At 34.0% G+C, this 24,423-nt stretch overlaps 1 protein-coding gene across 10 annotated transcripts in view; it reads right to left on the bottom strand.

The window, feature by feature from the left end:
* GRIA2 (glutamate ionotropic receptor AMPA type subunit 2) overlaps positions 1-24,423 on the bottom strand; it is a 122,746-nt gene that overhangs the window by 21,344 nt on the left and 76,979 nt on the right. For 8 of the 10 annotated variants that reach the window (XR_005655705.1, XM_039876236.1, XM_039876235.1 and 5 more), the window contains 7 exons: positions 22,668-22,829; positions 10,763-10,930; positions 10,405-10,509; positions 9,630-9,740; positions 7,918-8,124; positions 7,090-7,460; positions 2,624-2,822 (listed from right to left, as the gene is read on the bottom strand). Coding sequence is in view for 9 of the 10 variants with exons in the window: in XM_039876236.1 (XP_039732170.1) it covers positions 2,624-2,822; positions 7,090-7,460; positions 7,918-8,124; positions 9,630-9,740; positions 10,405-10,509; positions 10,763-10,930; positions 22,668-22,829 (1,323 nt within the window). In the remaining variant the exon portion in view is untranslated. The remainder of the gene's footprint in view (positions 1-2,623; positions 2,823-7,089; positions 7,461-7,917; positions 8,125-9,629; positions 9,741-10,404; positions 10,510-10,762; positions 10,931-22,667; positions 22,830-24,423) is intronic. The other 2 variants (XM_039876238.1, XM_039876237.1) reach the window with 1 other exon arrangement.

The following is a 24,423-nucleotide window of genomic DNA, read 5'->3' as shown; positions in this document are numbered from 1 at the left end:
AAGAGACATGATACAGTAGGAAAGCTACAGAATCCTGGAAGATATTCTTGGGAGTCAGAAGCAAAATTAGGATTGTCTTCACTATTATCATCACAGTACCCAACTATCAAACATTAATACAGTTAATACAGTTATTCAGAAATACTCTTGTTTAGCAGCACCTTTTTAATCCAACTTTAAGAAACAAGTCTTTTTTGTGCATAATTTCCAAAATCATAACCATGTTATATATTTCAGGGGAGGAATTAACATGGCCAGCTCCTATTCACTTTGGTGATGATGTGTGCTGTTATGTTAGCTTCCCCTCATTTGTACAAACAGAATAAATAGTGTGGCTTTTAAGTATCTTTGACCCATATCCTTCCTTTTCTTGAAAAGAGGAAGCTGACTACAAAACAATGGTATGCACTGAGACCTAGCCAAAGCTGATTAATCAGCAATTCCTTTTGAACATATGTTGACAGGAAATGTGAGGCCCTGCCTGAATTCCTGTTATGATAATTCACTGAAATTACATAAGAAAACATGGATGTGACCAAAACAGAGCAGGGAGGCAGTGAAATAAATCCAGAGACCTTTCTCTTTAAGGAAAAATAGTTTATGAAAAGAACTTTTAGGAGTAAAAGACCTCTGCACAGTTATTAACTGTCTGAATTTGGACAGATCCCCAAATTTACCTAAGCTTTAGTTTAATAATGCCTAGCAGTCAAATAAAAATCATTGCTCTGGCTATCAGACAGAAATATTGTGAGTTCAAAGAGATAATGCATAAGAAACTGCTCTGGGAAGCTGTACTGATGAAAGTTATCAGTTTGCTTAGATACTCAACATCAATTCTCTGTTACTCTAGGGAAAGTAAACTCCATAATACAGAAATTATGGCGTGTGTGTGTGTGTGTGTGTGTGTGTGCGCGCGCGCGCACGCACGCGCGTGTGTATGTATACACACAAACACATATCATAGGATCATGGTCTCTGTGGGATTAGTGCACTGAATACAAGAATATGAATAGCAGCATTCTTTTGCCCGGGATCATCCAGCCTTCTCATCTTGTCTACTAGAGAATTCGTGTATCTTGGCATCTTGAGGATTATGGCATGTGTTTCTGTGATTGACTGAGCTAAGGCAGACTGAAAAGTTCTGGGAACATGAATGCACAATAGTTGAGAGTAGTTGGTGCTATTATTGTTTGAAGCTAATGACAGTAACTCTCAGTAGAGGTACACTCACCTGGAAGAGAGAGTCTGGAAACAAGATTATTTTGATCAATTTATGTAGCACTGAGTAAGACACAGATCTCATTTACCTCAAGAGAGAGGAATACTAGCAAAATATATAAATAAAAGCAAGCCAGTTGGGATGCAAATAATAAAAAAATGCTTCAAAACACACTTCTAATTAAGAGCCACACGATATTCTAATTTATTTCAATAGATCTATTGTTACGATCAAGCTAGAGCATTATGTTATATTAATTATATTTAAACATATCTTACATACATGTTCACAGATGAGAGTAAATTGTCATTAGTAGTATATCTGTATTATAACATTCATACATGGAACCGCATTAAAGTCAGAGTAGCTGCTGTCGGACTGACCACCTTCTGCACTTAAATTGTGGTACCTAATGAAAGCATCATGACTCCATCGGGCCACATATGTCCAGGCTATTATCTGTTCTCAGCTGTGGCTGCCCCCACCACTTTTTCTCCCATCATATCTTCAGCTCAACTGAAGTTTTTTGGAAAAGAGGCCAGCGGCCGTGTAGGAAGAGAGAGTCTTCAAATTATAATCTATGACTTCAGCTGAAAAATGAAGTCCTAATCCTAATTCCAGAGTAAATTGGCCTGAATCGCACTCAAACAAACTCAGATATATCCAAAGATATATCATATATATTGGCTTAAGACTTAAGTTTATTAGCTGTATTTAAACATTTATATAGAATGAGTTCATATATAGAAATAATAGTATAATGGAAGAAAATTATACCAACATCAGCCTATTGGGCCGATAAGACTGCAACTTTTAAAAAAATTAAAATACATTTAATAGACACATTCTAATTATGCTGCACAATTTACTTATTTATTTATTTATGCTATACATTTTAAGAGTTAGAAAGTTAAAGGACTTCATTAGCCTTTTCTTGGAGGACTTCACAGAAAATTCATAATCTGTTTCCTGACAAAGAATTAACATAACTGATTTCAAATTGAGTATTCAGCCATTAACGATGTATAATAAATGGCAGTCATACTTATTTAAAATCAAATAAAAAACAACACCCTTTTGTTTTAAAAATAATAACACTCTAATCTGAACTATACTTTGCTTCAATTTGTTCCAAAAGGAGAATCAAATTTTATAAAACAGATTTTTATTACAATATTATGTTTTTCCCCAAAGGAGTTAGGAATCAGAATAGAGATAGAGATAGAGCTAAGGATAGGGATAGGGAGGGGTGGGGGACAAGGTCAAGAACAGAAATAGAGACAGAGAAGGAAGTTACTTTCACCTAGTACTTTTGTGTAGATCATGGGAGGGGGTGAGGGGGACAAAGTTAAATAGGTTAAATTTTAAGAACAAAATCAGAAGTTACAAAGCAGAATCTCTTACCCTGAAAAACTCTTTAGTGGAGCCAGAGTCTAATGTTCCATAAGCAATTTCTGTTTGCTTAGAAAGATCCTCAGCACTTTCGATGGGAGACACCATCCTCTCTACAGTCAGGAAGGCAGCTAAGTTAGCCGTGTAGGAGGAGATTATGATCAGGGTAAAGAACCACCACACACCTCCAACAATGCGCCCAGAGAGGGATCTAATAACAAGTATGAAATGGATTTGTAAAGTGACACGAATGACCCAATAAAAAAACAAGTTAGCAGTATTACGCAAATATTGACTTATAGGGGAATATTTAACTTTATATTTTTCAATATATCTGCTACTGAATGAAACTAGAAGTTATTAAACATTCTGGGCAAGGGGTACAGATTAGCTAGATTCGATGAGATACCCAGAGGTCAAAACTTCAGATTCCTGAGATTCTTTCATAGTTATAATGCCCAAATCATTGATGGTATGAAATCTTTGTAACAAAGCAATTTCAAAAAACATGTAAATAATCCATCCAATGCTCATTCTACTTTATCCACTCATGGCTTATAAGCAAACATGAAGAAGAAAAACTAAAATTACCAACAATCCTCAAAACAATGTTAACACACAAATCCAAATATTAAACTAAAAGAGTATGCACCATAGATGTAGCTTTAAATACTGTAAACATCCCCTGTTTTAAAACATTCAGCCAGTGAATTTCCAGAGCTCTCAAAAGAGGTTCAATATTTCATTAGCTTTTGTGTGTGTACGTTTTAGATACTGTACAAGATAGAAGATGGAAAAGAATGACACTACAAACAAAGGTATGACACAAAATATAATTCTTAATCAAAATCTGATGCTTCATGGCATGGATGCTATCTCCCTGTTCCTTTGTTCCTCCTGCTTAAGAAAAAAAGAAAACTCAAGGAAAACAAATTAGACATTTAAAATTTTGCCAACATAGAAATTCTTAATTTGAAATATAAGAAGAAAATAATATTTCTGTGATCATGAATTCTTACATAAAATACTTTTTAGAAGCTTAATAGATTTATAATAATTTACATTAAACCCTAGGTTGATATATATAGATATGTAGATACAAATATATTGTATTATTTTAAAAGATTTGGTGGGATTCTGCACATAAAGGCATTAGAGTAATATTGACAAATATAATAACTATTAATAACTCTGCTATGCTTAAAAATTTGGCTGGTTATAGTGAAGACCTATTTCTAAAAATTTAAATTATAAAAATTGGGCAATTTATGGCCCAACCCCAAATTCCTCACAGTTAACAATTAAAAACATATCTTTTGATAAATCACAAATACTACATCAAATTACTTGGTAATATCTATAGAATAAATTAGTCAGGTAAAGATTTTTTAGATAAAAAGCATCTGTTGCTGAAATAGAGAGCAGGCAATGAAAAACAAAAAAATATAATTAAGAGCCCTTATGAAAAACATAAGAATATAATTAAGAAGAACAAAGAATTAAATAAATATGATAAAATGAAAAAGTTAAACACTTCTCACTCGTATTTGGAAAAGGATATTAAATACATTTTAAAATTAGGCAACTCCTTATGCAGACGCAGCTACTCAAAATATTCACTATTCCACAGCAATGGAAGATATAATTATATGATATGTACCCTGTATTTAAGAGGGCAGGTCAGTACCTGACTGCTCAAATCACTTAAAACAAAACCGATTATGTGGTAATTGCTTTTGACACTATACATTGCATGTTAACTTGCAATATATTTGAGAATCATATTTATAAGTCCTTTGTAGGTATAAAATAGACACAAGATAAAGAGACAAATTGTTCTCTATATTCTAGTGCTTAAATCAGATTTAAAGGGATTAAGTATGCCAATTTATTTAAAGTGTACAAGATATCTCCAGAAAATTATTGGACTTCCATATTATTCAAAATAAAATTTTCAAGCAATTATTATTTACTAAATAATGTTTTCAAAGGATCAATTAATGTTTTTGAAGAGTTCCTGAGAAATTTCATGCAGAGGGGCAAATTCAATTTTATGTTTTATGGTGATAGACAAAAACAGTTTTTCTAATTAGGAAAAAAAATTTTCACCTCTCAGCATCTGTACTAATGGAACAAATAAATGCACGTATTCTAACAATTCTTTTTATTCTCTATTAAATTATTTTAAAATGTCATTTTAAATTAAAATAGTTTAATTCATTTGAATTATTTAGGGACACTGTGGAACAAAACCAGAAGCAAGCAGGAGAATAAAAGTCAACTTTAGAGCACTTTGTTCTCATAATTTTTGTGGTTCTACTCTTCAGGAAATTATAATAGCATATTCTAAACATAATTTTAAGCAAGTGACCAATTCAGTTCAATCAATAATTCTACATTAAAATTTAAATGCCGTATTAATATTAATAATGTAGTTCCATATCATATTTTAAAAAGAAATGATAAATATCTTTTAAAGTATTTAAAGAGCATCTCTAGAGTGATCTCTGAATTTCATATATTATTATTATTACTATTATTATTTTAGATGCTAACTGCTCTATTCTTTTCTAAATTGGAGTATGTAACCATCATTGCATTTTAAGTAAAGATCGTTTGGTTCATTTGAAAAATTAAATTTGCCTATATTATATAGAATGTTAAATTTTTAAATGTACATATAGCATAAAATAAAAGTTATATGCCTAAACTTTTTAATAAACGGAATTTTGCCCATATATATTCTGTGGCAAAAGTGTCAACAAATAAAATGGAAAAAATACATTATCTAAAATCTGTCTTACTAGAAAATAAAAATTATTGCATATGAAATGATAGTGAAATCAAAAGCACAGGGAACAGATCATATTTAGGCTTGTTAAAAATTATAAGTTGTGTATACATCATGGTGGACCCTGGGATAACACAAGTTGTTAAATATGCCCTGTATATAAACATGCTCCAGCCTCTGTATATAAATGTTTTCTGCTCCTTGAAGAGCACTGGACACCAAAACTACCTTCAGAGCCATGATGCATGAGGAGCAAGGCAAACAAAACTGAGAGTCCATCTATGGGAATCCAGATCAATATACCCTACTCCATAATGAACCCCCATTCACTTCTACCTACCTACTCAAAAGGCAGGGCATAATTTATGTCACCCTAAGATAAATGCCTTATGTCTCAGGACTAGGGTAGCCTTCTTATCATAGATGAAAAATTTCATTATTATTTATGGACCAGAATGTTCTCTGAAATCCCAATTTGGTTAGTATTTTTCTTCCTTATTAATAGAAACTTCTCTTTATGTCTTTAATTTAAATCAGATAAACTAAATATAGAGGTAAAACTATGAGTTTTACATATTGTGTCAGAGGTCATCAGAATGACATATATATAAATAAATAAATATATAAATATCATTGGCATATTTCTAATTCAGAGTATTCCCAAAGAAAAACCATAGGAAATATGATTGAATTAAGATCGTTTAGATCTATGTAATTCATAAAAATTTGCCCTAATATCAGAAAAATAAACAGTTGATAATTTCTGGATACATGATGTATTTTCTTTATATCTAGAAAATACAATAAAGATTGTAAAAAATACAAATTTTTGAGCTTTCATATAGCTTTTTCTTGAATTAATCAGTTATTGTCCTTAGAAGTGCCAATAATATTAACAATATAATGAAATAGTATTAGAAAAGTTACCTCTTCTCTAGTTATTAAAATATCCCATAGAATCAAAGGAAGGTAGAACAAAGGGAATGTGTTTTTTTATATATTCATCATATTTAGGTGTTCTAGTATAGGAATTAACATGTTATAATGAGAAGAGGGCATATTAGTTTATTTCATAATTTGTGTATTATCAGTCTGTATGGCACAAACTTTTATAATGAATCAGCAATTATTATTATCCAACCATGTATTCCTAGATATTTGTAAAATGTTATCTAATGTCCTTTTAATCCAGCAACCTAATCTTAAAAAAAAAAAAAAGCAGATTTTACATTCTCTTTCACACCATTTCCATGAGCTGATGATGGGGAAAAAAGAGATGGGATGTGCGCCAATGAAGTTTTGTAAACAAGCTGTTGCTTTTGTAGTTAGTAACATTGCCCATTTTCCCATATACAGGTCTGTGGGTCAACACAGATGACTGTAAAATGAGAATATGCAGCAAAAACACGGTACCCCTCCAAGAAGGCATGGAATGATAGGAACCTTATGCATTTTATAGCCTCTCCATGGTGTGTATGATTTCACCAGGGAAATATAAGGTCAACATTCAGAGAACATTGCTCAAATATCTCACAGGCTCATGCCGATTTGAAGTATCTGTCCTTATGAGTCTTAACCTTGGACAGGTAGGCGGCAGCTGCTTAATTCTTTACGGTGAATTCATAAACGCCATGAATGTCCACTTGAGACCTAAAATGCACAAAGTTGAAGCAGGTGAGTAACCAACCTTGGTGAAATATCGCATCCTTGCTGCATAAAGGCACCCAAGGAAAACCAGAGACTATTAAAAATCCCAAATTCATTAGTTGATTCACTACTTTGTGTTTCTCTTCCATCTTCAAACTCCTCAGTGTGCCACTCGTAGGGGCTAAATCTGCTGACCAGGAATAAAACTACACTGACCCCAATGTAGGCAAAAACAATGCACATCCAGATCTCATAGGCTAAAGGATCAAGAAATGAAAAGACTCCCGGTTTGGACTTCTGAGGCTTCTTGATCATGATAGATATCCCGAGGCTCATAAAGGGCTTTGAGAAGTCAATCACCTCTTCTCTCACAAGGGTAATAGTTAATGGAGCAATTGCAATATCAGCTTTCTGTAAGGGAAATAAAGGAAAGTAATAGTACTTGGAGTCATGGTCAGAAAGGAATCATAATTACATTATTGGATCAAAAGGGGAGGAAAGGAAATCAAGGAAATGGCAATAGTATTTCCCTGGTAGAGTCTCAGTACAACAACAACAAATACAATTCGTTCCCCCAAATCCCTCCTTTTTATAAATAGTCCACCCATGGCTTGCTTATGACAATTCCATCTTTTCACTGCATCTATGCCTTTGCAACCTTTGAGCACTGCACATGGCCCAGATGCTTCAGGACAGATGAAATGCCTGTCTCATTCTTAATCTTCACATGTTCACAGGAAATATAAGATAGTATTCCTAGGGTAATGTGGAAAACCAACAACCTCAGACGTAGGTACTTTCCAGGAAGGGGAGGCATTCTGTCAATAACAGTTCGAATTAAATGATTTTCTATGAGAGCTATACTTACCCCATATACAAGTTCTCCAACCATCCCATTCCAAATTTTCGTGTCTGCATCCCTGGCCCCATACTTGCCGTCCCCAACAATTGTCAACTTGTATTTGAATCCACAATGTTTGGCAATTTCCGCAGCCAAGTCAACACAGTAGCCCTCATAGCGCTCATTGCCTTCAAGCATTTCATGATTTTTCTTCATCATAACATATGGAGATTCCTATATGAAAAGACAATGCTTTGGTTGATAAAAAGTTATGTTAATTATTTACTCTCATTGAATCAAACCTTCTAGTTTAATAATTACCTGTTAGATAGAGCCATTGTAGAATATAAATGGTAGAGAATATTTAGAGGAAAATATTAAGCATAATCCTTCCAGAAAAGGTCCTCAAATGTCTATCATTATATTTCACTTACATAGCTTGTACTTAGCCAGGCCAAAGTAAGCAAGAGACTCAAAAGTACAAACTGTTGACATATCCCTTGTCATGTTTGTAATTCCTGGGGCTTAGAGAGGAAGAATGCTCTTCAACTTCTATTTTACTCAACTCTGGATCTACCATGCTCTTCTAGGTTAAGGCTATGCTGACCCCAAGAACCACTATTTACCCCAAATCTTGTGTCATTGTTGCTTCAAGGATAAGGTTCATGTGGAAATCATGTTTTTGGCCTGCAGTACGCAGACGGAAAGGATCATTGCCATGGTGATGTTCTGATTCTACCCTGTCAGACTTCAGGTCTCACTTCATCTATGAGATATAATATCCTAAAATGATACTACAAGGATAGCTACAGCATAGCCTCACCCTGTAAACATAAGAGAGAAGAAACATAAAAAATGATTCAACACAACCTAATACTCTCCACTGAAAAGTGGCATCAAGGATATTTGGGGTCTCAGTGAGATAATTCCTCTCAATGACATGATTAAGGCAAAAATCCTCAAATGTCTAGCTTATATTTATTAAGATATTTTTAAATGCCAACCAATATTTTTATACAAATCCTTATTAGCCCATCTATATTTTCTTATCAATACTGTTAGAATAATAAATCCCACAAATTACTACACCACTTCTTACCAAAATAAAATAGAAATATTGTTTTGTCACAGAATTTTGTACTGTTAGTAAATCCCATTTCCTCTACTTCATTTTTTTCAATAGGTTGTCATGTTCTACATCTACCTTCCATCTATCCAAAGCCTAGATGTTCAAGATCCAGTACATTTTTATCTCATTCACTCAATACACATTTATTTAGCTACGTGCTAACTACTATGTTGAGACTTGGAGTTAAAAAGAAGGGAGATCATACTTGCTTTTAAGGAGTTCATCTTTTAGTATGAAGAAAGAAAAATTGGCAACATTATTAAAACATAACAAATGTAGAGATAGAATGTACCCAGAATTGTATGGGAATGGAAAGGTGAAGCACCTGAGAAAATATGAAGTATGCGCTTTAAGACGCTCACTTGTGCACCACGTTATGAATTATCTGTCAAGCTAACCTTCAGTTTTGAAGAGGTAGGGAATATTTTTGAAAGCTTTAGCTAGCGCTCTCGTTAGTCCTTCTGACAGAGTAAATATGCAACAAATGATTAAAACATTGCAAAAGCTACCCTGTAATAGTTACTGTCTTAAATATAAACAGCAATTCTAGCTGGCAGATAGTGTTCAAAAGAAAAAATAAAGCAAAACATAGGCCTGTGTCTCTAATTACCAAGATTGTAGTGACAACGACAGTCTTGTTCTCAAGCCCAGAGGTATCATTTCCAGAAGGGAGCTCAGTAAGGGTCACAACCATTTTGTCCACTTCGCTCCAGTATCCAATCTGAAAAAAGTTACAGAAGGTACAGAAGGTAGGCACATGGATAAAGACCTTTCTATTAGCTAAGCATTTAATTATTTTCAAACCCATGTCCGAATCTAAAATTATACCTATATTAACTATGCTTCTTCTAAACGGAGATGTGTCTTTGATAAAGTAAATCTAATAATAGGAATAGAACAGGACTGTAAAGGCAAACAAAAACAATCCTTAAAAACAGCTTATCTCTTCATGTTCATATTCTCCAAAAATCATTTATTTGGGAGTGGTCATATAAATAAAGTCTTAACAATGGCCTTTTAGCCATAATAGTTGAAAGACATAATTGAACAGTTATAGGCACCTTGACACCAACTATGCTTTGTCTTCTGAACCATAAACTTTAAGTGATAGTTCTTTTTCTTCATATTAAACTCTTTTTTTCTACTTTGGTCTAAAAAATAAATGTAGAACAGTTCTATTTACAGTTATTTAAAATTAAGTTTCAGTGTTACCAGAAATGAATATACTTGATCTAGAAAAACATACTAAAAAATATGTCTGTTTCTGCAAGTTGTTAAATTCTATGTGAATGCCTATCTCTAGGACTCTTTGGAAGATGACATGATAGATTAGCTAACTCACCTCCTCACACAGAGAGAACTGCTTTAAATCACTAATGACTTACCTTCCGGGGCCCATTAGTTTTGAGCTCCATGATGTTAATTGTATAGTTTATTCTTTTTCCATTCTGGTCAAACTTTATATTTCCTGAGAGACCTTCAACCTGAACCTAATTTGGAAATGGGAAAAAAGCAGTTATAAATTTACTTCAATCAAAGATACAAACCGTATGGGTTATTCTCATGAGACTCAAGTCAAGAAAACTACATTTTTAAGCTTTCTGTTCACTATTTAGCCTACCTTTGTGTAGTTAGGAAATGTTATTCCCTCTATATTAAACATAAAACAAGATGACTAATTCAGCAGAAAAAAAAAATAGTAGCATTATTAAGTCACAGTAACACTTATGTCCAGTGACTGACCTGTTTGAGGGCCCTTTCTATTTCTACACCTTGTCCCCAGGGGACTGCTGGGTTTGCCAGACAGTCTCCCGCATTCCCCCTTCGGGAGATCTCAATTCTCTGCTTCCGTAGGTTGCGGAAAGCTTCAGTCATCACTTGAACGGCATCATAGGTCAGAGCAGAAGTATACTGAAAAGTATCACATATATTTCATGAGAATGGGAAAAAAATGCAGAGACAGTACACACTGGCCATCAAGACCGCAGTTGCCCACCAACAGTACCATATCAAGTCCAAAATTTAGACACAATTTCTTCATCTAGAAACCTAAGAGTCTAAGAGAAGTAGTATGGAATATTAGGACTATGGAAGGGGATTTTGACTCTCAACATTTTCTATATTAATATCTCAGCTATTTCAGGTGACACCTTTCATAATAATTTTGTCAATGTTTTTTTTTCCCTAGGCAGTTTCTCATTAGAGCATCATTTTATAGCCTGATCTGATGATACAAGAAATTATCAAATTAATAAATATTTCTCCACTGTCTTATGAGGAACTCATTTGGCAATAAGGAAAGACTACTGATTAGTTTCAAGATCCTTAGTCTCTAATCAACCCTAGTGATACTCATCTAGATCTGTAATGGCCTTTCGAGTATTTATTTGTTTTTAACTTCCCCTAGCTGATTATGGTTATGACTATTTTAACTTCCCATTAATCAAACAGAAGAAGAACCAAACTTCATAATTTCTCTGCCCCTTCATGTTTCAACAGTCTAACATTGGTTCCAAACTTGTGGTATTCAGAGCCCAGCAGGACAGCAGGATTGTTACAGGAGCTAGGAACCAAGCAGGGAAACGAAACAAAACAAAACAAAACTGCATTTGTACTAAGCATTGTCAGTGGCTGGATATGTATTATTATGTGCATGTATATATACCGCTGTCTATCAAATGTATGATGCTGTTGGTTATTATAAATCACATTTTAACATAAACACTTTAATAAATGCTGAGGAAATTTCTGTTCTTGAATATTTTTCAGTCTGTAGATAGCAAGTTTAATGAAGCTGGGGAAAAAAATGCAGTATCATACTGATTTTGTGACACTCTGAAAATCTTAACCACGAATCCAAAATGGGCTCAACATCTTCAAATAATCCTTGTTTCTTTAGTGAATTAGTTCTTCCAATCTGAGAAATTTTTATTTTACACCTTTTATCTTCCTTAATTCACACACCTCCACAGTCTTCTCTTTCTCTGAATTCCTCCCCATTATCTTGCCTTATATGCCATTGAGAAAGTAGAAGTCATCAGACAGAATCCCCTTATCTTTCAACCATAACACTACCAAATTCTACATCCTCTCTCTCTCTCTGTTTCCTTCCTGACATGACAGTATATGAGGTGGCCATACTCCTACCTTAGGAGAGCCACTACAATAGTACAGTCATCCACGACCTCTGATCTTTTTAAGAACATTTTTTTCTGCAGTTACACCCTCAATATCTCACATCCACATCCGCCTTTTTCCTCCCTACTGTATCTTCTACTGGCAAGTCAACTTCTCTAATAGCTACTACCACAAATAAAGAGATAGACAGATGACAGACAGACAGGTAGACAGACAGACAGACAGACAGACAGATGATAGATAGATAGGGATAATATCTGCTTCTTAGATCTGTTTCTCCTTCCAATTTCTATCCTCTTTCCTTCATTAAAAATAAATAAATAAATTGTTCAAAGGAGTTGTCTAAATTTGCCTTTCCACATCAATCCTCCTTGTTCCAAGTGACTAATTCAGTCCATGCTTTAAGTTGCAGCTATATGCTCAAATATGACTTCTTCTGGGATGCCCTTCCTGTCCAGCCCACTCCCAGTCACTGTCCTTCACATAATCTCGTTTATACTCTTCACAGTCTCTACCAGTATCCGAGTGTCTTTCTCATGTATTATTTATTTATCTATTTCATCTCTCCTCTCTACTAGAATATTTACTCTTGGGAAGGAGAAAACTTGTCTGATTTGTCTGTTACCACTGAATTCTCAGACTTGAGGGCAGGGCTGGGCACATCGAAGGGACTTAATAGGAAGGAAGAAAAGAAGGAAGAAAGAAGGGAAGGAAAAAAGAAGGGAGGAAGGAACGGAGAGAGGGAGGGAGGGAGGATCAGAGATCTTGAAGTGGACCCTGTCCTAATGGGACTCACATTCTCTCCCAGTCCAGTGAAAAGATATATAAACAGATAATTACAATGTACCCATTATAGTGTTATGAATTGGTCCAATGGTAGATAGTTGCCTGTCTTGTTTCTTTTTTAATATGCAGTCCTATCCTAAGAAAATATTCTCAAATATAGGAAATTTTCATACAAGGACATTAATTTCAGTACTATTTATAATAAGCAAAAATTAGAAACAACCTAAATTTTTGACAGTAATGTTAAAAAAACCTGTGCCGCCTTCTTTGAGAAAGTATTATGCAGCAATTAAAAAGTAATACTAATAAAAGTATGTAACAACATTAATAATGCTAATTATAAAATAAGTGAAATAATTATTTTTTCCCCAAAATGAGAATAACTTAAAAAATGGTGATATCCCTTCAACAAAGAAGGGAAAGAAAATAAAATGGTTGTAATAATAGGGAAGAAACATACATGATTATATTTCTTTTTCAAGTATTCTATAATACCCACGCACCATTTAATAAAAACTGTATTATATCAAAAACATTGTATCTACTTAAAAAAAAAAAGACTTTTTGGAAAAAATAAAAGATATATCAGGATTTATCTGCCTCACTTAAATGTTCCTTTCTATTCTCTTAGTGGAAAAAAAAACATAGATTAACTTGCTTTCTTATACAACAATTAGTTCATTGACAATGTAATTTTTATAATAATCTAGGTCACTGAATAGGAAACAACCTAAAATGAATAAATTGGATATTTTTAAAAAGTACTACAATTTGTATTAAAAAATTATGATAGTTAAAAGCCAAAATCTTCACTGAGTCAACTTGCTCATATTACTACAAGAAATCTATAAAGCTATCTGCTGAGTGTTTTAGATGTTGATGAACCACATTAAAAAATAAGATTAGGTTGAATGAACTAAAAGCATTTAATTCCATGTGGCATGTTATAATTATGATTCAGAGCAAGATCATACTAAGAAGAAAAATCAACCTTTTTAAAATGTTCAAATCTAATCAAGTCTCAAGCCTATTATCATTTTAAATTAAAAGTCACAATCATAGAAACACAATTCTGGGCCAAGAGAAAATCAACAGCCTCTGTATCCAGAGTTCCACTTTGTTTATGTTCTGCATATGTGGCTCATTTCTTTTTCTAAACAAATATGTTCACATTTTGATTGGATAGTTAAATATTTCGGTTTTATCCTACCATTCACTAAACTAGATGTAAATTAATTTGAAGAGAACATGATGGCACCATAACTATCTCCTTCTTTGAAAACAAATGCATCATCGCTGCCCTGATGTTTATGTTCTGTGAAATCCCTCAGCTGAGTTGAAAATTTATATTTCAGTGGGGGGTCATTATGTTCTGCAGTATTGTATCACAATCACATCATATCCATACTTTAAGAAGAAATCTGGGAAAATGTTTTTATGGTCCATTTTTCAAACATGCTCTTTATTCCATTCTAAATGTATGCTTATCAAGATTACTTTTTTTGCAAATGAAATGAAATATATATTGTAAAGATGTTTTTATGCCCAATATTCATCAGACATTGTTCAAGAATATATTACCATAATTATTCATTAATACCAGAAAACATTATTCTGACAGCCAAAAAAAGAGGGGATAAAAACAACTTCAATGTACATTTAGAATTTATTTAATGGATGTACATAGGCTAAAATATAAAATTTTATGGGTCATCGTAATGATAGCACCTATTGCTAAACATATATTACCTACACCATGCTAAAATAGAAAAGTATTAGACTCTAAGTATTATGAAAGTCTTATAAAATTTCCCATGAATGGCTACTTTCCAAATTTTCTTTGACAGTTGAAATTGAATTGAGTAGTTGAGAAAGCATGGCATATAGCATCAAAAGACAGGCTCAGGGGGATCGTTTCATAAACTATATAAATGTCTAACCAATGTACTGCATACTTCAAACTAATAAAAAAGAAAAGCTGGAAAAAAAAAAAAGAGCTCAAGACCTGATTTTACCATTTACTGCTTGGTTGCCTTGGGCAGCTTAACTAAAGTATCAGTGCCCAAGATCTCTTATCAATGAAATATATAGAGCAATGTCTCTTCTATTTTGTAGTGATGTTGGAAAGGAAGGGAGGAAAAAAAAAAAAGAATTCATGTTGTCCTACTTCTCTCTATGCCAAACCTGAGCTGAATAGTTCCCTATTAAGCCTTTTTAAAAAAAATCCTATGCAACAAATATTTTTATTCTAATTTCATAAGTGAAGATTGCAAGTTATCAATTTATGTTTTTCCCAGAGTCACGAAACTATGATAAAGGTGGAATTTGAGTACAGATCTAGGTGTTTCTGGGGTAATGAGGATGACCAACCATCCAGGTTAGCATGGGGCTGTCATAGTTTTGAAAGAAATAGTCCCAGGAAACTTCTCAGTCCTAGGCACACTGGGATGATTAGTTCCCTTGTGTGGCAAATACCACATCAAATGAATAGAGTTAGAGGAAATGAGAAGCTGGGTGAGTTGTAAACTATGCTAAAAATGAATGTTATTGACCAGCATTTTATATTCTTTTTTCATCTGATTACCGTCTTTATGTAAAATCAGCTTGTTTTTACAATATTTTGAAAACCGTTATCTTGATCTATAAGAGTCTGTGATCCAATAAGTTCAGAAAATGTTTCTGAACTTGGTATATTAAAGGCCCTGAGACACCTTGCAATAACATTCCAGTTTAACTTTGTTTGATCAGCATTGCCCAAACTAATTACCATATTTAAGATTTCCTTAACGCCAATTGCTTTCCATAAAAATAATGTTCCATGTAACAGTTTTATGGACTGATAAATTTTACATAATCATTTTAATAATAGCATCAATTTTTTAGTTAAAAATATTACATGCTGAATGATATTTCTCTAGAGAATCTTACACAATATAACTCTCGGTTTCTTCATTTTACAAAATTATCAACCTGGTCAAAGACGATGAACTCTAGGAAAAACAAATTAGCCTATAAGAAGTATTTTGGAAGTTCTTTTTTTTTTTTTCTAAGGATTCTTGGCAATGTCCAAGAATCAAGGTAGAGCCACAGGAAAAAGAACAGTATTAAGAAATATATTATAAAATTAAAAGTATTCACTTCTCATAATTTCAAATTTAATTGCAGCTTAAATTCTGGAAAAGAGCTATCTGTGATAAGGTCATCTTTAATTTCCTATAAAGCCCTTTGAACGTGCCCTTTGAAATGTCATAAAGTCAAAAAATCATAAAAATTCAACATTAGTGGAGCAACAGGAACTCTCATTCATTGCTGGTGGGAATGCAAAATGGTATAACTACTTTGAGAAAACATCCTCTTACCATATGATCCAGCAATCACACCAATTCATGTTTATCCAAAGGAGTTGAAACCATATATCTACTCAAAATCTAGCACACAGGTGTTCATAGCGGCTTTATTCATAAATGTCAAAACTGAGAAGCTACCAAGATGTGCTTTCAGTATAGATAAATAAATTGTGATGTATGCAGACAATGGTATATTTTCAGTGCAAAAAGGGATCAGCTATTGGGAGGGAGGGGGAAGGGTGTGGTAGATGGGTAAAAGGAATCAAATATGTGGTGACAGAATGAAATCTAACTATGGGTGGTGAACACACAAAGCAATATATATATTTCTTACTGTTGAATGTTAACCAATGTCACCATAAAAAAAAAAATCCATATTAAAAAAAAAGGAATGAGCTGCCAAGTGAGCTACCAAGTCATGAAAAGACATGGAGGAATTTTAAATGACTATTGCTAAGTGAAAAAGCCAATCTGAAAAGGCTATATACTATAGGATTCCAACATTCTGGAAAAGGAAAAACTATGAGAGTGAAAAAGATCAGAGGTTGCTAGGCGTTGGGAGTGGGAGGAGAGATGAATAGGCAGAGCACAGACGATTTTTAGAGCAATAAAAATATTCTGTATAAAATGATAATGATGGAAGCATGTCATTATACATTTGTCCAAACCCACAGAATGTACAACACCATGAGTGAACCATAATGTAAATTGTGGAGTTTTGATAATTATGTAGATTCATCAGTTTTAATAAATATATCATTCCGGTGAGTGAAGTTGATATTGGAAGAGGCTCTGTGTGTGGGAAAGGGGTATGTGGGAAATCTCTGTACTTTCTGTTCATTTTGTTGTGGACCTAAAACTGCTCTAAAATAAATAAATAAAGCCTTAAAAAAATCCTCAGCATCTTTAATAAGCACACAAGCTAAATCATATTGCCAAGGGTGAAAAGATATTTTATTGGCAAGAAACAAAAATTAACATCCTTTATTGTATTCTATATAAACAATAAAAATAAGTTAAAATTCACTGTGAATAAAGACTCATGTAAAAGGAATACATTAAAAACAACATTTTTTTTTTGCCTAAATTATCCTGTTGGCTATTGACCCTGACTGAAAATCCTTCTGAAGAACCAAGACTTTTATATCCTGAAACATTAGATTCACTAAATGTTTCAAATTTTCAGATAAAATTAATCAGATTCATCAAGATAGAAAAAAGATACTCAAATCAATACATTGTCTTTTTTTGATTCATTCAGAGGTAGATAAAGACTTTCTTGGAAGCAGATCTTTTATTTTGTTAGTTGCATAAATTCTCCCCCCTGCCTCACCCCTCTTCCTAGGACTGACTCTTCTAAAAAGGTGAAAGTTCCTGATTTTTTGTAACATAAAAAGTACAACAAATAGTTTCCAGAGTAATTTAGGATTTCATTTCAGCATCTGGAGTTCAGAGATAACTACCTATAAGCCACTACAATCTTTGAGATACAGAGGAACCATTTGGCGTTTCATAGATTCAGCAAAAAATTATAAACATTAGTATACTTTTTATTGTGTGCTTAAATTAGCACTTATGTAATCATGGTAATAGTTTTGGAGAGATCTTCGGTATCACCTACAGAGGAAGAAATATGGAAATGAGCTGAACCCAGATATTCTGCATTATAATTTTAAGTAATAGTAATGCCTTTTTTAATGGTGTAATATGTATTTAAATAGTGCAACTTTTTAAAAATTATTTTTTACAAAATATGTAATTGTGTCAATATCAGATTTTTAATTCATGGGTTTATTTCAGTCATCTCTACATTTTTTCAACCACAAAATATAAGGAACTAAACATGTCAAACCTCTAGATTCTTGTGTGGCAAAATGCTTTAATATCAAGAGTAGGAGACACCTATGTACCAGCTGTGATTTTGGTCAGCTAAAACATTCAAGAAGCAGGATTAATTCTATTAGGCCACCAGGGTACTATTTAATGTACAACACTAATTACTTGACTGAAAAAAATTATACTATTTTCAGACAGGCCTAATAACTCTCTTAGGATAGCAATTAAGAGAATTTGAGTCTGTGCTTTAATCGTTTCCTGAGTAAAATGAGATTCTTTTGGGAAAGCCATTATTTAAATGCCATACAATTGTCAGTCATATATTATTGTTAAATTCAACACCAGCAGGACATGACAGAAACAAAAGTTGAACTAAGCTTTAAATTGTTGGTATGGCAAGGTAGAATACATAGTTATATCTTACAAGTTGTGGAAGACACCCAAAACACTGAAAGTTCATCTATCTAAAGATAGAAATGTTTGTAAATTATTTTTGAGATAATGATAAATCATCTTTATAATCTGCCTCTTTTTGAAAAGAAATCTTAAGGAAGGTAAAATGCCCATTTTTAAATCTGGGTGCCATGATGGTTCAGATCTGATCACTTCATCATTTTATATTTCATCAAGTTAAATCATACTGTCATGGCTGAATAAAAGGGCAGAAATTTAAACCAAATTTCCTAGCAATAATAATTACCCATTTTTTCTTTCTCAATGATTAGATATTTTCAAAGTGTTTATGTTTTTCATTTTATTATGCTCCATTTCAACAAATATCTATTATGTGCAAACCACTGAATGAGATTTGAGGTCAATAAGATACAAATGATGCAGACTGCCTTTCAGATTCTTGTTTTTAATCTACAAATATCTCTCAACTGAATTTATATCAATGTTATGAATGGTTATAATTTTTGCAGTTATTATTTTAAAAATACAGAAATTAAAAGAATTGGCAAATTCAACAAATACATTTATTTTCCTCCATCCTCATGCCAAAACCACAATTCAATTATTATGTCGCCTATGTTGTTTGCAGTATCTTAGTGAAAGCTCCCTTGCCATCGCATGTACTTCTTGCACTCTCTTGTCACCAAGGCAGGCACAGTAAACTTCCTGTCTCAAAACCATGATTATCACTCTTCTGCAGTACTTCCCAACTGCTCTCAAAATGACACAAAAAATTCCTTAGGCACACGAGGTCTGTGTCCTGCATGTCTCTAAAGTATTAGTTCTGAGAATTCCCTCAAAGCACCTCTAGTCAACCTCCAGACTTATGGACATATTTTCCTTACACTTGGGACTTTATGTATCTTATTTTCTCTATGCAGAGCCATTGTCCCTTCTTTCTCCTAATTCCTACCTCTCCTTCAGGTTTTAAATTCCATATTGCTTTTTCTAAGATGGCTTTTCTTACTTCCAGAACTTGGATTAGGAGTTTATAGTAGGAGCTAGCACAGTCCCTTTGCTTTCCTCTCTTTGTTCATTCAGAAAGCCTTTATTCAATAGCTCCTATGCACTAGTCCTTATTCTAGGAGCTTGGGATCTATCAGTGAACAAACAACAACAACAAAATATCCCTGCCCCGTGGCACTTACTTTCAAGCAGAAGGAGACAGACAATTAACTATGTAATGAATAGACTAATTATAAATACAGTAAACTAGGAAGTAAAAACGGGAAAAAATAGAGCCGAGAAAGGGAAACAGGACATACCCTAATGGGTAGAGAGATTGCAATTTTAAATAGAGAGCCTACTATTGGCTTCCTTGAGAAGATGGCATTTGAACAAAGACCTGGAGAGTGCAAGAGGCTTAACCATGTAAGCGTTTAAGGGGAGGATAGTTCAGAAGAGGAAATAACCAGCATAAAGACCTTAAAATGGGAAGGTGCCTTTTGTGCTTATGGAACAGCAAAAAGGCCCATGTGGCTGAAGCAGAGTGAGCAGGGGGAGAGTGCCGAGAGAGGAGGTCACATGTGACTCGGAAACAGAATGTTTAGGGCCTTATAGGCCAGTAGGATGATTGCCCTTACTTTGGGTGAAACAGAGGGCCCTTGGAGGGCTTGGAACAGACCAGTGACAGAATCTAATTTATATTTTAAAAGGATCACAGACATGGAAGATAGAGAGGCAAGTGTGGACGCAGGGAAACTGGTTCAGGAGACCATTGCAGTGACCCTGGGAGAGACACGATGATGGTGGGATTTAGGGTGCTCACGGAAGAGGTGGTAAGAAGTGAGGCAGAGCTGATGGGATTCCTGACAGATTGGATGTGGGATACCGGGGAAAGAGAGGAGTCAAGGGCATTTCCAAGTTTTTGGTCAGAGTAACAACTGAAAAGATGAAGCTGCCATCAACTGAGATGGAAAGCCTGTTGAAGGAATAGTTGGCAGGCATTGCACTTTGAGTCTCCTTAACTCTGTCACGCTACTGCATCACTTTGAGTCTCTGTGTACATTGCTCTTTGTCAAACACCCTCACATGCTTTTCCTCCTGCCCAACCACATGCAAAGCCCTGCTCTGGCATCCCATCTCCAGAAAGCCTTCCTTAACATCCCTTCCCTCATACTGCCCTAATCGTATGCAGGGAGCTGGCATATTTTACATGCATTGTGCTCTATTATATTTGCTTATTTCATGTTTGTCTCCATTAGACTTCAGATTATTAGCAGTAGGACTATATAGATATATATGTATATATACACACATATATACATACATATACACACATATATACATATCCACCTATCTCTCTCTCTATATATATCCAGTTCCCAGCCCTCTAGTCCATGATTAATATGTGTCTGTTTTAGGAAGAACTCCCACTCAAAGTCATATTCTCCCCACAGATTTTTAGTAATTGTGATCAAACTTCAAAAGCCATATAAAATGTCTCCTATTGGCACCTATGTACCCAAAGCTAAGTCATTGTAAATGTTGTGTAATCTTCACAGCAACCTGGGAATTAACAGCCGCTACTGCATTACGGAGATGAGAACGCTGAGCCTGGGGTCAAACAGTGAACCAGAGCCCGTGTTTTTAAACGGATACACCTATGCTCCTTGCAGCACCCCACAACGAGGGGCTGCGACGATTTCTCTGAACGTTGGCAGAAGTAGCCAAAATGGAGGCACTGTGGAGGGAAATGCTACCGTGGAAAAGAAGCAAAGAAAGGTTAGCAGGCAAGCTCTCGAAAGAGTGAAGCCTGATGCTGGATTTTGGCAAAAATGTTAAAATGCCTTGCCAGGATCTCTCACACCCTGAATTCACTTTGCATTTTCAAGCATGACACATGAACTTTAATAATGATATGACTTCCACTAGAAAAAAAATCATCTCATTTTGCTTTCATCCTTCTCACAGCAGGCAGCAGTGGGAGGCAACAAGATGACTAATAGAGTATTCAAAAAGAGCACTTTAGTTTCTTTTGAAAATGAATGCCACATGCGCTCTTCATCAGAGAACTTAAATGGCGTCATCTCTGAATGGATGCAAGCCTTCAATTCCACAGAATGGGATCGGCAGTCAGACCTCTATGGAGCACAGATGGAACTATACACTGACACTTGAAAGACGAGGTGTCTATTTGCCTGTTACATCATGATACTCCCAGAAGCCCATGATACTATTATAAACAGTATGAACGCTGAATCTCAATCAAGGTCACCAAACAAGAAGTCACCTAGTTTTGAGAAAAAAAATTAACTCCGAGTTATTCTTTAACACTCTGTGGGCCGCTCTCCTGAATTTGACTGAAAATTAAGGATCCATTTACACATCTAAAAGTAGAAAACTTCAAAGCTTAAAATCCTTACCTAGAAAGTCTCATAATGAGACAAAAATTTGAAGCCAAACATCTATTTCTATATTTTTTTCTGTAATGTGTAGAAAAACAAAACAACACAAAGCCTCTCTATGATGTCTAAACATAACCGTGAGGGCAACTGAAATAAGACTGTCCTTGACTGATTCGTACACAATCTGCTTTATAATATACAAATAAACAAACAAAATCACTGTACATCTAAAAATGTTTTGCAACTTTTGCTCTTAATTTTCATAAGTTTGGTTTTATAAAGAATGAACATCAACTCATCCCACTCACTCCTTCATCTACTCTTTACCAGGTTTTACTTTTACTCTGCTCTCAGTAAGGTGACCAGAGGGGCGGGGGGAGGGGGGGACTTCCTATCAACAGGAGAAATAATTTAGTCTTTGGAAGTAAATATATGCATGTATGTATATACCCAATAAAATACATTGAATAAACAAGTGAAGAACTCAATGCGGCCAAACCCGTGGAAAGTAAGAGATGAGTCTGGTAGTACTTATTTCAAATCAGTGCATCACACTTAGCTTTCAAAGATTTTTTTTGTCTGATTGTGGGCAACATTGCATTTGTTTTTTAATTGCTGAAACAAATTGAGATTTTTATCTGCTTCCTAAAGTGTCCCAGAAAACAGGCTACTAGCCAGCAGTTACATATAGATAAGCATTAATACAGATGTAGATGTAGATATTGACAGATAGAAATGTACCTTAATTGTAGTTGTGTGTGCTCCAGGGTATTCTTTTTCTTCAAGTGTTGACCATCTTTCTATAAATTTAGATACCAGGGAATCATCATAGTCTACTATTTGAAACCCAGAGACGTTTGCTCCTCCAAACTGAATTTTTAATAGGTCTCCATCAGTAAATCCCTAGATAGAGAACACATTTATGTCAAATAAAACTTAACATTTACTAAATAACTCTATACCTTGTGGTTTTACAAATTTCAAATAACACAAGAGGTAAAAAACCTATAGTAAATGTTTCGTGTTATCAGCCAAAACTCTTTAGCAGCACCTAGCATCATCTTGGCATCATGGTGGGTCCTTAATCAATGACTGTTTATTCGTTGTATGTGCATAAACATCCTGTATGTTATTGAGGAATCTTTCATGGTTACGGACGGGGTTTTATTTATTGAATCCACAGCAGAGCACCACCACGTGGTTACATATACTTACTAAACTACTTCTCCAAGAGCTCTAAGTCTGTGAGCCAATTATTCCTATGATTTAAATTGGCAATATAAACATCTTTTAAATGAAAATGAAAGTTACTGAGTGCCTAGTCATTTTTTGAAAACAATTAAATAAACAATTTCACATTACTCATGAAACTTAATTTTTGATAAAATACATTAAATTTTAAAAATCAATTTCTCTTGCATTATTAGAATGAATTCAGTCATTACTAAATATGGTGTTTCCATTGATTTCAAAGATTGTGCTCTTATAAATTATATCTCAGTTTTAGAGTATAGTCTCTCAAAGATGAAATCACAAATTTATTTAAGTCACAATTATAAATATTTCCAGCTTACACATTTATTCCTTATTATTGTGCATAAGGAGTGAATATATCCTGAATCCAAAATAGGAGAAACTTTCTTTGTTGTTGATATTAAAATGCATATTATTTGTGTGGAAAAGAATAATTTATTATTGGCTCTTAATATGGTTTTTCTTTTTATCAAAATAATGCCAATAGTGCAGAAAGGTAATAACAAAAATCATAGATTTTCTGCTCTATCCAAATTATGCTCCAGTTAAACTGCTTCAAAACAATCAGTTTCAATAATATTGATTTTCATGTATATACTTCCATATTTTTGCATGACACATTTTTGCTGTTATTTCTTATTTATCCATTTTAGATATTTTTGTTGAGTTTTTGCTTATGCCAGGTATGTAATTCCTTTACCTAACCAAACCATTTATCTTCTCATCCAGTTTAATGTTCACTATTTTCATATTTTTAATTCTGTTATTCAAAGCAAAGCCAAATAATGAGCTAGGATTGCATTTTCCTTCTTAAATAACATTTCATTCTAATGTTAATAATTACTTCATTTTTTCACTATTTGAAACTGATATACCGAACCTTAATTTTTTCTGTATACCTATCCTTATTTTTTTCTAGTTGGTCCATGAAAACTTTTCATGTTCATATGAGTGAAGCTTTTTTAAAAAAATAAAATATTTAAACATATCAGGCAATCTATTCCATTTTTTTTCTAAGTATTTAATTTCCAGGCCACCTCCTCCTTAATGATGTGACGAGTTAGTTCCTCTTTCCATTTACTCTGCAGCTGTTACCCTAGAGCAGGTGTCCCCAATCCCCAGGCTGCTGACCTGTACCAGTCAGTGGCCTATTAGGAACCAGGCCGCACAATAGGTGAGTGGCAGGCAGGCGAGCAAAGCTTCATCTGTATTCGCAGCTGCTCCCCAGCGCTAGCATCACTGC

This window comes from Pteropus medius, unplaced genomic scaffold (genome assembly GCF_902729225.1).
Source record: "Pteropus medius unplaced genomic scaffold, Ma_sr-lr_union100, whole genome shotgun sequence".
NCBI lineage: Eukaryota > Metazoa > Chordata > Mammalia > Chiroptera > Pteropodidae > Pteropus > Pteropus medius.
This window is presented reverse-complemented; position numbering and strand designations above follow the sequence as displayed.